At 54.1% G+C, this 14,785-nt stretch overlaps 1 protein-coding gene across 5 annotated transcripts in view; it reads right to left on the bottom strand.

Moving 5' to 3' along the window:
• Nucleotides 1-479: 479 nt before the first annotated feature.
• Nucleotides 480-14,785, bottom strand: part of caskin2b (CASK interacting protein 2b) — a 41,948-nt gene continuing 27,642 nt past the window's right edge. Inside the window, exons 4-22 of one of the 5 annotated variants that reach the window (XM_084678639.1) lie at nucleotides 14,072-14,169; nucleotides 13,642-13,787; nucleotides 12,956-13,051; nucleotides 11,222-11,352; nucleotides 10,594-10,702; nucleotides 10,293-10,401; nucleotides 9,863-9,948; nucleotides 9,586-9,703; nucleotides 8,713-8,874; nucleotides 7,177-7,307; nucleotides 6,677-6,743; nucleotides 6,381-6,478; nucleotides 5,503-5,613; nucleotides 5,277-5,378; nucleotides 5,030-5,168; nucleotides 4,704-4,924; nucleotides 2,722-4,390; nucleotides 2,212-2,572; nucleotides 480-2,015 (exon numbers count right to left, since the gene is read on the bottom strand). In XM_084678639.1, the coding sequence (XP_084534765.1) occupies nucleotides 1,919-2,015; nucleotides 2,212-2,572; nucleotides 2,722-4,390; nucleotides 4,704-4,924; nucleotides 5,030-5,168; nucleotides 5,277-5,378; nucleotides 5,503-5,613; nucleotides 6,381-6,478; nucleotides 6,677-6,743; nucleotides 7,177-7,307; nucleotides 8,713-8,874; nucleotides 9,586-9,703; nucleotides 9,863-9,948; nucleotides 10,293-10,401; nucleotides 10,594-10,702; nucleotides 11,222-11,352; nucleotides 12,956-13,051; nucleotides 13,642-13,787; nucleotides 14,072-14,169 (4,051 nt within the window). In that variant the 3' untranslated portion in view covers nucleotides 480-1,918. Of the gene's footprint in view, nucleotides 2,016-2,211; nucleotides 2,573-2,721; nucleotides 4,391-4,703; nucleotides 4,925-5,029; nucleotides 5,169-5,276; nucleotides 5,379-5,502; nucleotides 5,614-6,380; nucleotides 6,479-6,676; nucleotides 6,744-7,176; nucleotides 7,308-8,712; nucleotides 8,875-9,585; nucleotides 9,704-9,862; nucleotides 9,958-10,292; nucleotides 10,402-10,593; nucleotides 10,703-11,221; nucleotides 11,353-12,955; nucleotides 13,052-13,641; nucleotides 13,788-14,071; nucleotides 14,170-14,785 lie in introns of all 5 variants that reach the window. The other 4 variants (XM_084678638.1, XM_084678636.1, XM_084678635.1 and 1 more) reach the window with 4 other exon arrangements.

Here is a 14,785-nt window from a genome sequence, read left to right on the forward strand (position 1 = left end):
TGGCCTTCTTCACTATCCAGCACCAACCTCTTCACTTCTCTGTGTTTTATGAATTTATTATTATTGTTATTATTGCTACTGGAAACTCGCTTTGAGATTTTTACACATTTATTATAGATGTTCATAAACCTAATTATGTTTTTCTTTAATATCATGTTTGTTTAAGATCATATTTGTTCTTTCATGGTATGCTTGTATGTCTGGTCTAGAGAACGACAAGGAGAATCACTTTAATTGAGCATTGGATTGTATGTAAAAGAAACATGCTATTTCTATATTGTAATAAATTCTACATCACATAAGCGTCTCCTTGAATTGTAACTTCGTCAAAGTGACATAAATGAACAGAAACAAACCAGATAGGAAGCTAAGCAGCCAGTAAGACAGGCAGGCAGACAGACACACAGACAGACAGAGACAGACAGACAGGGCTGTGGAACCCAGGTTTGCGATTGTCGTAGAGACCGAAACAATCCGACTTAAAACATGGTGTATTTATTTCTCTCTGCCAGTCATACAGTTGGGAAGAACAGTTGCCTAGACAACACAGCAGGAAGTCTCGAACGGCCGGGCCCCCCTCCGGGGTCGTACTGCTCGGAAAGGTCAGAGGTCATGCTTCCTCAGGTGGTGTAAGTAACAGCTTACGTTTTCAGGTGACCGTGGCAATATAATTTTACATTTCATTTACGATACAAGGTTGAGGAAAAAAAGATAATTCAGGAAATATTCTTGATTTTTTTCCCCCAAAAATATTTTTTTTCTGAGGGGGAAAAAAATTAAACTGTACAAAGAACTTTGGTAGCATACAAGCTGGCTTCCATATAGACCTTTAGTATACAATATACATATTTAGATACTACTTTAAATACTAGTTTAACTATTCTAAACTCAAAAGGAAGAATCAGTTCCCAGAAAGTGTGTTGTTTTTGACTGTGTTTTTAAAATTGGTCTGGTTTCATTTTTCCAAACGCTGGCAGTGTTTGCTCCGTATCCTTTCAGAAGCGAACAAGTTTGACGTGTTTTCCCTTTGCATGAACAACACTATGACGTAGTTCTACATGAGTTACATAGCTTCATTAAACCAAAAGTCATAAATTCATATATATATATATATATCCGATGGTCTGACTATTTAAAAAAAAACAAAAAACTGGTCAGTTTCACGAGGACAAACCAACTGGCACGTCTGCATGGACGACATGAAACGCACATGGTATAAAATGCATAATAATAAAATACATACAGAGTATGACAACAACAAAAAAACATCTTGCAAAGGAACAGTTGAAATGGTCAGACCGACGACATGAATATTTATGTGAAAAATAAAGCGGTAAAGATGAACAGAGAGGGAAAGAGAGGAAGATAGAATGAAAAACAGGAAAAAGACAGACAGAACATATCAGTATGACTCACCCCACTGTGTGTGTGTGTGTGTGTGTGTGTGTGTGCTTGCGTGTGTGTGTACTTGTGCTTGTGTGTGCGTGTTTGTGCTCTACTCCACCCAGGACAGCCTACTTAAACAATACTATCCTGGGCTGGGTCCATGTTTGAGGAAAGAGGGAAGGAAGGAAAGAGAGAGGGAGTGACTGAGGGAAGGAAAAGAGGAAAGGAGAAAGGAGAAAAGAGGAAAGGAAGAGAAAACAACATTTAAAAAGAACACAATTGACCAAGTTGCCAGACCAGACCAGACCAGTATGAGAGGAGTTCATAGCAAAAAGGCGGGAAACAGCAACATTGTTTATAACCTATCCCTCTTCTCACCCTCCTATTGGCTGGAGTGTGTGTCTATCAGTACAGGAGGCTTCTGATTGGTTTCAGTATATTAAGGGGAGGTGTAACACTAAGACTGGAGCAACTTGGCACAACGACATCTTGTCCCTCCATAGGGGTACTTCCTGAGGTGAAGGGTCAGGGGTCAATCCAACATGGCGTCCAGCTGGTCAGCCAAGTCATCGAACATGTTGCCGATGTCATCTAGAATGTTCCCTGCTGACTTGACGGTGTTGGTCCCCCTGAGGTACACAGAGAAGTGGTTTAGAGACAGCACATCCATCCATCCATCCATCTCATCAGTCTATCCATCCATCCCACTATATTCATATACATACTTTGTTCCCCTCAATCCCTCCCCCTCAATCCCTCCCTCCCTCCCCCCTCTCCCTCCCTCCCCCATCCCTCTCCCCCCTCACTCCCCCCTCCCTTTCCTACCCATCAGAGTGCTCCTCCAGGTCCTCAAGGGTGAGTTTTTGCTCCACAGCCTTCAGAGCTGCTTCCAAGGAGGTGCTGGTCTGCTCCAGGCGCTGGTGCACCACGCCTCCTCCTCCTCCTCCTCCTGCTCCAGTCCCTCCCGCTCCTCCTCCCATCACCACTTGCCTTCCTGCCCCAGCTCCTGGGCTTGGTCCACGGCCTTGCTCTGGGCCTGGGCCTACCACACAGACCTGGGGCTTGCTTGGCAGCGTGGGCTGGGCCTGGGAGCCTGCTGCTTGGGGATAGCGGCTGGGCGAGGGTGAGGCTGTGAGGGCCACACTCTGGGTCACGTTGAGACTCACAGTGGAAGAGGCTGCCCCTGCTGGAGAGGAAGAGGATGGCAGAAGGAAATCAGTTTGTATTTCAATTCAAAGAGTCAACATATATACCAAGTTCTTGCAAGAGTGAATAAAACTGATTTTCAAACCTCCAGTTTGTGTTATTTGTAACAAGTGCAGGTAGAGATCCTACCTGCAGCTGCTGTGGCCAAACTGTGTCTGGCGGGTTTGGGAGCGGTGGCGGGGGGTTTGGGAGAGAGGGCTGGCTTCACTGGGGATCCTACTGGGGGGTCTACTCCCCCCAAAGTACGTTCAGTTATTCTGAGACTGACCTCCCCTTGACCCTGACCCTGGCCCTGGCCCTGGCCCTGACCCTGACCCTGACCCTGGCCCTGACCCTGGCCCTGGCCCTGACCCTGGCCCTGACCCTGGCCCTGGCCCTGGTCTCTGTTTCCTGGGTCCCCCTCCTCCACCTCTCTCTCCCTGGTTGGAGACCCCTCCTCCTCCTGCTCCCTCTCCTTGGGCTTGTGTCTCCTCTTCACCGTGTCCGACTCCTTCAGGTTGAACTCGGGCACCTCCAGGGCCTTAGCCTCAGCAGGCCGGCTTTTCTCCTGGGACTCCCCTGGGCTCTCTGCCTTCAGAGGGCCTCCCACCTTGGGCCGCTGCTTGATGGTGAGGTTACCCTCCTCGGCGAAGGGGATACACTCGCTGGAGCTGTTCTGGGGGGAGGCGGAGCCTTCTAACCCTTGACCTTTTAGCTCCTCCTCCTCTGAGTCAGACTTGACCCCCTGCTCCTGGTCTGGTGCTGGGTGGGGCTCAGCCGGCCCTTGACCACAGTCACTCTGAGCCCTCCTCCTCCCCCCCGCAGCCTCCGCGTGGGGGCTGGGGGGGAGGAGGAGGAGGGCGGGGGCGTCCGCTTGAAGGAGATCCAGCCGGTTAGGGCCGGAGGCCGGGTTTCTTCCGTCTGCGGGTGCCTCGAGAGAGGCAGCGATGCTCCTCACCTCCCCACCAGGAGAGGGCGCCGCGGAGCTGCAGTCAGACTGCTCCCCGGCGCTGCTGCTGCTCACAGAGCTCAGCCTCTTGGGCGGCGGCGGGGGCGGACCCTTCTTACGGGAGCGCACTGCGAACGACTGGCTGCGGCCCACCGCCCCCGCGTTCCTCTCCGCGCCCGATTGGGCGAGCCTCCCCGGTTGGCCCCGCCCCCGGCGGCGGCTCAGCGTGGCGTAGGACGGCATCACGCCGGGGGGAGGGGCCAGGTACTCGCCGTCATCCTCTTCCTCGTTCTCGCCGTCCGAGAGGGCGTAGCGCGTCAGGCTGTGGGCGCGCTTCTTGGGCGGGGCCAGCGTGTGGGAGTGGTGCTGGTGGTGCTGGGTGGAGAGGCGGAGGCCCAGGGGCCTGGAGGGCGAGCCGTGGCCCAGATCGGTGCTCCCGCAGTGGGAGTGCAGGTAGCTGAAGCCCCTCTGGGCGGGAGAGCCCTGAGGGGAGCAGCCCAGCCAACCTCCAGGCTTGGCGGGGAGGGCGGGGTATTTGAACACGGTGGCCGTGCCCAGAGGCACCTGCTTGGGCCCTCCGCCGCCCGCCTCCCCCCTCCTGGGTTCCCAGGCCTCCGGGAGGTTCCTCTGACGGGGGGGGCTGGCCTCCCCGCTGCCCAGGCTGCTGAGGCTCTCCTGGGAGCGGCTGTGGGGGGAGACGGAGGCGGTGGGGGGGTCCTGCGAGCGTCCCGACCCCCTGGAGCGTCCGTCGATGCTCTCCTGGCTCCGGGAGATGCCCAGCGGCAGGCCGCTCTTCAGCGCCAGGCCGTCCTGGCAGCCTCCGTAGTGACGGGACATGGCGCTCTGCAGCTCGGCGCTCAACTCGCTGTCCTGGGGGGACGAGAACGGCAGCTTGTTGACGTTCAATCGAAAACCACCAAAACATGTTCAAACACACACCCATTATTAATGTGGGATTAATAACGTGCGGGAGTCAGGTGGCTGAGCACAACAAATGACGTTGTGTCCTTGGGCAAGGCACTTCACCCTATTTGCCTCGGGGGGAATGTCCCTGTACTTACTGTAAGTTGCCCTGGATAAGAGCGTCTGCTAAATGACTCAATGTAAATGTATTAGACATGTTTATCTAAGCCTGGTTAAATACGCTCCAACAAACGCCCCTAAAACACGCCTGCGTGCTCACCTGGAAGCTGAGCATCTTGGGGGTGTGTGGGGAGGAGGGGCAGTCTGAGGAGGAGGAGTCTGGGGGCTCGATGGTCACCAGGTGCAGGGCTCCAGGAGGCTTGCGTCTCAGGGTCCCCAGCCCCAGACCGGAGCCCTGTCCCTGGGCACACTCGGCCTGGACCTGGGCTCTCTGGATGTCACACAGCTTCTTCACAGCCAGCATCAGCTTCTTCTGGTGGCCTGGGGGGGGGGGGATGTGTGAGTGTGGGGGGGGGGGGGTGAGGGAGGTTTTCTTTGCGTCTGTGTGTACGTATAAGTGCGCCTGTGTGTGTGTATGCTTCTCACCCAGCTTGGTGATCCCTATTTCCTGCAGGTCCTCCCAGGTGAGGTCTCGTACGATGCTGATGGAGTCGTAGCCGTTGTCACACAGCTTCTTATGGTACTGAGGGAGACCCACGGCACTGAGCCACTCTAACAGGTCCTCCTGCAGGGGGGGGGGCACGATAGAGGTCATAGTTCATGGTCATGGTTTGTTGACGGGAGATTGAGCAATCCACACACACACACACACACACACTGGTCCAGGTCTTACAGGGACGTATTCAGGCAGCCATTCAGGGATGCTGAGGTTGCCTATCTCGATGGAGATCTTCTTCCTGTGCCCCGGCTTGGTCACCCCGATGGCGGTCAGGTCCTGGGAGTCAAAACAAACTAACTTGAGTGTGTGTGTGTGTGTGTGAATGCACACGTGGGGCATAGTGTGTGTGTGACAGAGTGTGATGGTGTGTGTGTGTGTGTGTGTGTGAGAGAGAGCCCACCTCTGGCGTCATCCTGCTGATGGTGGGAACGTCGTAGCCAGCAGAGAGGAAGCTTCCGGTGTACTGTTCCAGCTGGAAGTCTCTGAGCCACTGGAAGATGGCCTCAGCATCCTGCAGGAGCAGCACAGCAGAGATGACCCTGTCCTGCTCTCAGCAGAGATGACCCTGTCCTGCTCTCAGTAGAGATGACCCTGTCCTGCTCTCAGTAGAGATGACCCTGTCCTGCTCTCAGTAGAGATGACCCTGTCCTGCTCTCAGCAGAGATGACCCTGTCCTGCTCTCAGCAGAGATGACCCTGTCCTGCTCTCAGCAGAGATGACCCTGTCCTGCTCTCAGCAGAGATGACCCTGTCCTGCTCTCAGTAGAGATGACCCTGTCCTGCTCTCAGCAGAGATGACCCTGTCCTGCTCTCAGTAGAGATGACCCTGTCCTGCTCTCAGTAGAGATGACCCTGTCCTGCTCTCAGTAGAGATGACCCTGTCCTGCTCTCAGTAGAGATGACCCTGTCCTGCTCTCAGTAGAGATGACCCTGTCCTGCTCTCAGTAGAGATGACCCTGTCCTGCTCTCAGTAGAGATGACCCTGTCCTGCTCTCAGTAGAGATGACCCTGTCCTGCTCTCAGTAGAGATGACCCTGTCCTGCTCTCAGTAGAGATGACCCTGTCCTGCTCTCAGTAGAGATGACCCTGTCCTGCTCTCAGTAGAGATGACCCTGTCCTGCTCTCAGTAGAGATGACCCTGTCCTGCTCTCAGTAGAGATGTCCCTGTCCTGCTCTCAGTAGAGATGACCCTGTCCTGCTCTCAGTAGAGATGACCCTGTCTCAGCGTGGCTGTGGATGTTGCTCTGTACCCCTCTCCTCCCCCCTCTCCCCCCCTCACCTTGCCCTCCAGGAGCTGCTGTGGTCGTATGAAGTGCTGGGAGAATCCCTGCTCCCCAGGCCTCTGCATAGCTGCCATCTGTCTGCGCGGAGTCCCTGCTACACACACACACACACACAAGTCTGATATAAATTTATATATAGAGAGAGAACCTCCGACAGAGAGAGAGACAGCGACAGAAAGACAGACAGGGCGGGGGAGAGAGAGAGAGAGAGAGAGAGAGAGAGAGAGAGACAGAGACAGAGAGAGAGACAGAGACAGAGACAGAGAGAGAGAGAGAGAGAGCAGTAGTGTACCTGCTATCTGGTCTGGCTGTCTGCTGGTGTCTGTCTGTCCTACATCACCACCAGGGGGCACCGCAGTCTGCACAGCAACATAACACAGACAAATACTATTACACAGACGACAACACACTGTTTTACATAACAGGTCACACAGCCATGCTGTACATCACACAAGGACACCAGAACAGACTAACACGCTCACCGGCCAGAGCCAGTGCAGAGACAGAAACAAGGACAAGGGGAGAGAAGAGGGACAGAGTAAGAGGTAGAGAGAAAGAGAACAAGAAAAAAAGACAGATAGTATGAAGAGAGAGACACACGGAGAGGGAGAGGGACGAGATACAGAGACAGCAGAGAGAGAGATAGAGATAGAGAGACAGTTAGAGAGAGATCGAGAGACAGAGATAGAGACAGAGAGATAGAGACAGAGAGACAGTTAGAGAGAGAGAGACAGTTAGAGACAGATCTAGAGACAGAGAGCTAGAGAGAGCGATAGACACAGGGTCTCCTACCTTGGAATCTGTTGGGGCAGTGTTGTGATGGACCCCGTTGGGGGCGTGGCTACTCTCTGTGCTTTGGCCACTCCCAGCGCTGCGGGTACTGCCCACACTTCCTGTACTGCCCACGCTGTTCCTGTCTCCCGCTGAGGAGAGGAGCGAGAGGAGAGAGAGAGAGGAGAGAGAGAGAGAGAGAGAGAGAGAGAGAGAGAGAGAGAGAGAGAGAGAGAGAGAGAGAGAGAGAGAGAGAGGACAGAGAAGAGAGAGGAGAGAGAGAGAGAGGAGAGAAGAGAGGTAGAAGGCAGAGAAAAGCAAGAGCAGCAGGAGATGAGCATGAGTGAGCTGAGAGCAGGAGGGCAGCTGGGAGCCTCCTCCTCTCCATGTCCTTCAACCTCCTCCTGCTCCTCCTCATCATCATCATCACTCAGCCAGTGTCCTCGTTCATGCACAGTGTGAGTCAGCGTGTCGGAGCCTGGCAGCTAGGAGGATCAAGCTAACACGGTCTGGCAGGGTGCAAGGGGCTGAGGCAGGGGGGCTGAGGCAGGGGGGCTGAGGCAGGGGGGCTGGGGCAGGGGGGCTGAGGCAAGGGGCTGAGGCAGGGGGGCTGAGGGACTGAGGCAGGGGGGCTGAGGCAGGGGGGCTGAGGCAGGGGGGCTGAGGGACTGAGGCAGGGGGGCTGAGGCAGGGGGCTGAGGCAGGGCTGGCTGAGGCAGGGGGGCTGAGGCAGGGGGGCTGAGGCAGGGGGGCTGGGGCAGGGGGGCTGGGGCAGGGGGGCTGAGGCAGGGGGGCTGGGGCAGGGGGGCTGAGGCAGGGGGGCTGGGGCAGGGGGGCTGAGGCAGAGGGCTGAGGCAGGGGGCTGAGGCAGGGGGGCTGAGGCAGGGGGGCTGAGGCAGGGGGGCTGAGGGGAGACGAGGTGTTGAGGAATGGATGGCAGGCTGTGGAGATGTGCTGATTTTGGAGTGTCACTGCACAGCACTGTGTGTGTTCAGATGCAGCTTCTGGCTGCAGTGTGTGGTGACCAGAGCAGCTGAGGACAGAGCTAGTCCTGGAGGACAGGGTGTGGTGGTGCTACCCAGTGGCCGTCAGGAGAACAGCAGTACAGTGTGAGCGACCATGGCTGCAGCAGTTCCTGCGTCTGTTCTACGTGTTCTACGTCTGTGTTCATAATTAGGACCACAAGGTACAGCAATTCCTTTGTGCCTACAGCAATTAGGCTGTATTATTCAGCTAAATTATTTTTTCAAATATTTTTATGTATTACATATGGTACAATGTTAACTGTTTTTGTATTTAATGCTTTTGTATTTACATATTTATGTTTTTATTTGTATGCAGCAGGCTATCTAACAATGGAGCGTGTAATGGTGACCATATTAATTTCCTACTTGTGGATAATAAAGTTTACCTTGACCTTGTTCTATATGTGTGTGTGTTCAGTACGTGTGTGTGTGTGTGTGTACCTGTGTGTGTGTTCAGTATGTGTGTGTGTTCAGTACGTGTGTGTGTGTGCGTGTACCTGTGTGTGTGTTCAGTATGTGTGTGTGCGTGTACCTGTGTTGGCTCCCAGGCCGTTAGCCAGGAGGGAGGCGGGGCCGGGGGCGTACAGAGTGTAGGAGTCGTCAGTCTGGGGGGCGGAGCCAGAGAGCAGCGCCCTGGAGAGAGTCTGCTGGCGCTGGGAGGGCAGGGAAGCATGGCGAGACAGGGTGCCCCCTACTGGTATACACAAGCAAGGACAGGAGAGGAGGAGGGGAGGAAGAGGAAGAGGAGGAGGGGAGGAGGAGGGGAGTAGAGGGGGGGAGTAGAGGGGGGGAGGAGGAGGAGGGGAGGGGAGGAGGGTAGGGGAGGAGGAGGGTAGGGGAGGAGGAGGGGAGGAGAGGAGGGGAGGAGAGGGGAGGAGAGGGGAGGGGGGAGAGGGGAGGAGGGGAGGAGGAGGAGGGGAGGAGGAGGGAAGGAGAGGGGAGGAGGGGAAGGAAGAGGGTTACCTGAAGCCGATGGTTAGAGATGGACATTAGTAATGTCTAAAATCCTCAAGTAGAATATTTTGCATTTGATTGAGCCTGTCTGGGAGTTGATTTGAATACACCAGACAAGTTCAATCAAGCACAGATTCTGCAGCAGTTCTACATATAAAGGGATTTTAAACACTGTTCGGTTTAGGGTTGTTGGTATGGATGGATGGAAGGATGGATGCGGGAAAAGGAAAGAGAGAGGACGCGTGCATGGGATGGATGGGCTGGATGCAGGAAATTCAACTGAAGGATTCTGGGAACTGTATGCATGTAGCCACCTACAGACCGCCTGCACCCTTCTTACAGTGTGTGTGTGTGTGTGTGTGTGTGGCTGTGGTGTGTGTGTGTGTGTGGCTGTGGTGTGTGTGTGTGTGTGTGTGTGTGTGTGTGGCTGTGGTGTGTGTGTGTGTGTCACCTGAGCGCCTGCTGATCACCTCCACTATAGAGGGGGGGAAGAACCCGACACGGTCCGTCCCTCGCTGGCTGTCGTGGATGTGACCCTTCCAGCGCCCGTCCACATGCTGCTCCAGCACCTAGCAACAGCCAATCACAGCCACGGTTACTTCAGGAAACTGGCCAATCCGAATGAAGGTTACTAAACATCTGAAGGTTCAGGCGACTTAAATCTTCAGCGCATCACCCAGCACCCTCTGATTCAGGTTGCGGTTTGACTTCTGACCCCTACAGCCTACCATGATGACGTCGCCAGCGCGGATGTTGAGGGCGGTGGGGTCATGCAGGTTCCAGTAGTCCTTCAGCGCCCTCACCTGCAAAACACCTGTGGCTTCTGTGTGTGGAGGGAGACAGACAGAGAGAGAGAGAGAGAGAGATAGGGAGAGACAGGAGAGATGAGAGAGAGAGAGAGAGAGAGAGAGAGAGAGAGAGAGAGAGAGAGAGAGAAAGAGAGAGAGAGAGAGAGAGAGGAGAGAGAGAGACACACAAACAGACAGAGCAACACACAGTCAAAGTTAGTTCAAGAAGAGGATCCCTTCCACCCTTCCCATAAACCCCTGGGTTCATATGAGATGAAACAGGAAGTGCACCAGCGTGGTGACAGGATGCTCTGAGGCGCGGCTCAGACAGGGCGGGGCTCGGAGAGGGCGGGGCTGAGTCGGGCCTCACCTCGCAGCAGCTGCTTGATGTCCTTGCTGGCGTGAGAGGTGGTGAACTGGTTGACGATGTCCAGGGCGGTCTGGTTGTAGGTGTTGCGGAGGTTCACATCCACCCCAGCCTGAAGAGAGGAGCCAGCACACACATGAACATTTCTTAAAAACAGTTCGGTGTTGCTGAATGGACAGATTGTGTCCTGTCTGTCTGCCTGTCTGCCTGTCTGCCTACCTGTCTGCCTGTCTGCCTGTCTGTCTGCCTGTCTGCCTGTCTGTCTGCCTGTCTGTCCCTCTGTCTGTTTCTTGGTGTGACTTACGTCCAGCAGTAGTTTGACCACCTCCGTCTTGCCGTAGAGTGAGGCCTCATGGAGGGCGGTGCCAGCCTTGGTGGACCTGTTGATGTCGATTCCCGCCTTCAGCAGCAACCTGGGAACACGTCGCTATGGTTACTACCCCCATCAACCCTACATTACACTAGTCCCACTCTCAGGGTTTGTATATATTTATTACACTAAACCCAGTTCTAAACCAAGAGGAACACAACATACAGGAAGATCAACTGCAAACTCTCACTCTTTTTGTGTGTGTGTTTTTATACACACACGTGTGTGTGTGAGGTTCCAGACAGTTAGGCAGTTATCTGAGCGGAAGTTTAGATCCACAGAGAGCAGAGAGAAACTGGAAAGGCAGATCTGGGTCAGGATGACACGTTCCTGTTTCCCTCGCTCTCGCTCTCTCTTTTGCTCTCTCCCTCTCCCTCTCCGTCACTTTCTCTCTCAAAACAAAAACCCAGACGTGACAGAATGCTGAAGGAGGCAAGGTTGTGGAAAACTTTCAGTAGGATTATAACAAAACAAGTTAGTTGAGAAGCGAGAACAGGGCAGACTGGATGAATAGATGGACTGATGGGCGTCTCTTCATCCAGTCTGGCCTGTATCGGCGTACCGTATGATGTCTTTGTGCCCGTTGCGGGCGGCGAGGTGGAGCGGGGTGTTGAAGCTGGAGTCTGACGGCTCTTTCCTGTCTCCCTCCACCAGCGCCACGATCATGTTACTGCTCAGCAACAGCTGGGCGACCTGGGGGAGGGTAAAGAAGAGGGGTCAAGGGAAAGATCAAGATGGCAAGTCAAGGAGACAGAGGAGAGAAGAGAGGAAGAGCAGGGGGAGAGGGGAGAGAAAGAGGGGAGGGGAGAGAAAGAGGGGAGGGGAGAGAAAGAGGGAGAGAAAGAGGGGAGAGAAAGAGAGGAGGGGAGAGAAAGAGGGGAGAGAAAGACAATTCAAAGAGTGATGAGTCCAAGATGCAACGGAAACACACACACACGTGTGCACACACACACACATTGTTATGGTTTAAGACCTTGGGGACTAGCAGTGTCCCTGGGAGGGGTCACAGTTGAGAGTGAGGTAATACACCCCCCCCCCCCCCACTCACAAGGTAATATAGAGACACAGAGAGACCATAAACTGCTGTAAACATCTGGCACACACCTCAACACTGTTGGAGAGAGAGAGAAAGAGGGAGCGAGAGAGAGGGAGATAGAGACAGAGAGAGACAGAGAGGGAGACAGAGAGAGAGAGGGAGACAGAGAGAGAGAGGGAGAGAGACAGAGAGACAGAGAGGGACAGAGACAGAGAGAGGGAGAGAGACAGAGAGAGAGGCTCTTCACACTAAGCCATAGATAACATATCTATATAGTGTACAGTACACATAAACCCTCTCCTATCATCTGCTCCTCCATGAATCCACCGTCTGACTGGTGAGTATGTTACTGTATCCACATCCCTGTGTGCGGACTGTCAACAGAGCCAGGTCAGACCCACGTGACCCAGGCCCCTCCCTCTCAGACCCACGTGACCCAGGCCCCTCCCTCTCAAGACCCACGTGACCCAGGCCCCTCCCTCTCAAGACCCACGTGACCCAGGCCCCTCCCTCTCAGACCCACGTGACCCAGGCCCCTCCCTTTCCTCCTCCTCCTGATCCCAGGATCTGCTGCTGGGCCTTCCTACATGCACTGGTTGTACGTCACTTTGGATAAAAGACTCGGCTAAATGGATCAAATGTGAGACGTAAACACAAGAAGTCTTTCCTGAAAACCAGCAGATCCTTAACGAGAAGCTGATCTGGAGAGAGACCAGCTGAGGACCAAACACACACATGCAGGCACACACACACACACGCACACACACACACACACACACAAGAGCTGTAGGAGAAAGAGAGAGTTTAACCATCAATTTGGTGAAATCATGCAGCTCTAAACGACCCAACTGTCCACTGAATCACAATGACCACATTTACATCTGAGAGAGGGAAGGACTGATGGAGAGGGAGAGAGAGAGACAGAGACATAGAAAGAGAGAGAGACAGAGAGAGGGAGAGAGAGAGAGAGAGAGAGAGGGAGAGAGAGAGAGAGAGAGAGAGAGGGAGAGAGAGAGAGAGAGAGAGAGAGAGGGGGAGAGAGAGGCTCAACACATAGGAGAGAAAGAATGAAAGGAGAAGCTTGTGTATGTGTGTGTGTCTATTTATTCAGCTGTGGTCTTTGGTGGTCAGTGATGTATCAATAACACTACCAGAAGTACACACCAGACACACACCAGACACACACCAGACACACACCAGACACACACCAGACACACACCAGACACACACCAGACACACACCAGACACACACTCACTCACCTTTACTCTGCCAAACTCACAGGCCAGGTCTAGAGGGGTCTTCTTGGCTTTGTTGAGCAGACAGGGGTTAGACTGATGCTGCAGAAGCATCTCAGACTGAGGAGAGAGAACACAGTGAATACACACTCTCACACACCACATACACCAAATACCCAAAATACCCACATCCACAAACAGAGCAGATCCAGACCCACACAGTGACCCACTCAGCAGAGACAGCCCAGAGCCCTGGTTCAGGTCCACAGGGTGTGAGTGGGGCTGCAGTGTGCAGTCATGCACATCATGTTTCTGGAGCTGGAGCCCAGAGAGATGACGTAAGAGACCAGCATGCACCTGGCCTTCCCGTAACCAGGGACACACACACTTGGTTACGGACAACACAGCCTGATCACTACGACATCAGTACAGGACCAGGCTGGGGGGGCCACATCAGAACAAAAAGAAAAATCCTTCACTAAGTTCCTGTGTGTCTGTCCAGGTGTGTGTGTGTGTCCAGGTGTGTGTGTGTGTCCAGGTGTGTGTGTGTGTCCAGGTGTGTGTGTCTGTCCGGGTGTGTGTGTGTGTCCACTCACCACCTGGTAGTGTCCGTACTGCGCGGCCAGGTGCAGGGGGATGTGTGTCCAGGTGTGTGTGTGTGTGTCCAGGTGTGTGTGTCTGTCCGGGTGTGTGTGTGTGTGTCCACTCACCACTTGGTAGTGTCCGTACTGCGCGGCCAGGTGCAGGGGGATGTGTCCGTCCAGGGAGGCTCCGTTGACCGCTGCTCCGGCTCTCAGCAGGGTGAGCACAGAGTCAGCCTTGCCCTGCCACGCTGCGTAGTGGAGAGGACGCATGCCTGCAAGGGGCAACACACACCGTCAACACACACCGTCAACACACACACCGTCAACACACACACCGTCAACACACACACCGTCAACACACACACCGTCAACACACACACCGTCAACACACACACTGTCAACACACACACCGTCAACACACACAAAGCAGACAGACAGACAGAGAAAGGAGAGAGAGAGAGAGAGAGAGAGAGAGAGAGAGAGAGAGAGAGAGAGAGAGAGAGAGAGAGAGAGAGAGAGAGAGAGAGAGAGAAAGGAGAGACAGACAGACAGGTACCATTGCTGTCTTTGACGTCTACAGTAGCCTGGGCCTCTAGCAGCAGAGCTAGCAGCTCGGTGGTTCCTGTGAGAGCAGCGTGGTGGAGGGCAGAGAACCTGGGGGTGGAGGAACAAACACACACACACACACACACTGTCAACAGCGGCAGCTTCCCACCCAGACAGAAGTGCTCCAGTCTCAGTAACAGCACCGCACCAATTAGACCCTCTGTGCCTGCCCACACCTCTCCTGGGGATTAGTGTGACTGTAAGACATGAGACATCAAATACACCAGCCCTCCCTAGTCTGTCAGCCAGCCACAACACACAGAGGAACACACACACACACACACAGAGGAAAACACACAGAGAGTGTAGAGAGAGGGAGGGATAGAGAGAGTGTAGAGAGAGGGAGGGATAGAGAGTGTAGAGAGAGGGAGGGAGGGATAGAGAGTGTAGAGAGAGGGAGGGATAGAGAGTGTAGAGAGAGGGAGGGATAGAGAGTGTAGAGAGAGGGAGGGATAGAGAGAGTGTAGAGAGAGGGATAGAGTGTAGAGAGAGGGAGGGATAGAGAGTGTAGAGAGAGGGAGGGAGGGATAGAGAGTGTAGAGAGAGGGAGGGATAGAGAGTGTAGAGAGAGGGAGGGAGGGATAGAGAGTGTAGAGAGAGGGAGGGATAGAGAGTGTAGAGAGAGGGAGGAAGGGATAGAGAGTGTAGAGAGAGGGAGGGAGGG

Source organism: Hypomesus nipponensis, chromosome 17 (genome assembly GCF_054491055.1).
Source record: "Hypomesus nipponensis isolate SF chromosome 17, ASM5449105v1, whole genome shotgun sequence".
Taxonomy (NCBI): domain Eukaryota; kingdom Metazoa; phylum Chordata; class Actinopteri; order Osmeriformes; family Osmeridae; genus Hypomesus; species Hypomesus nipponensis.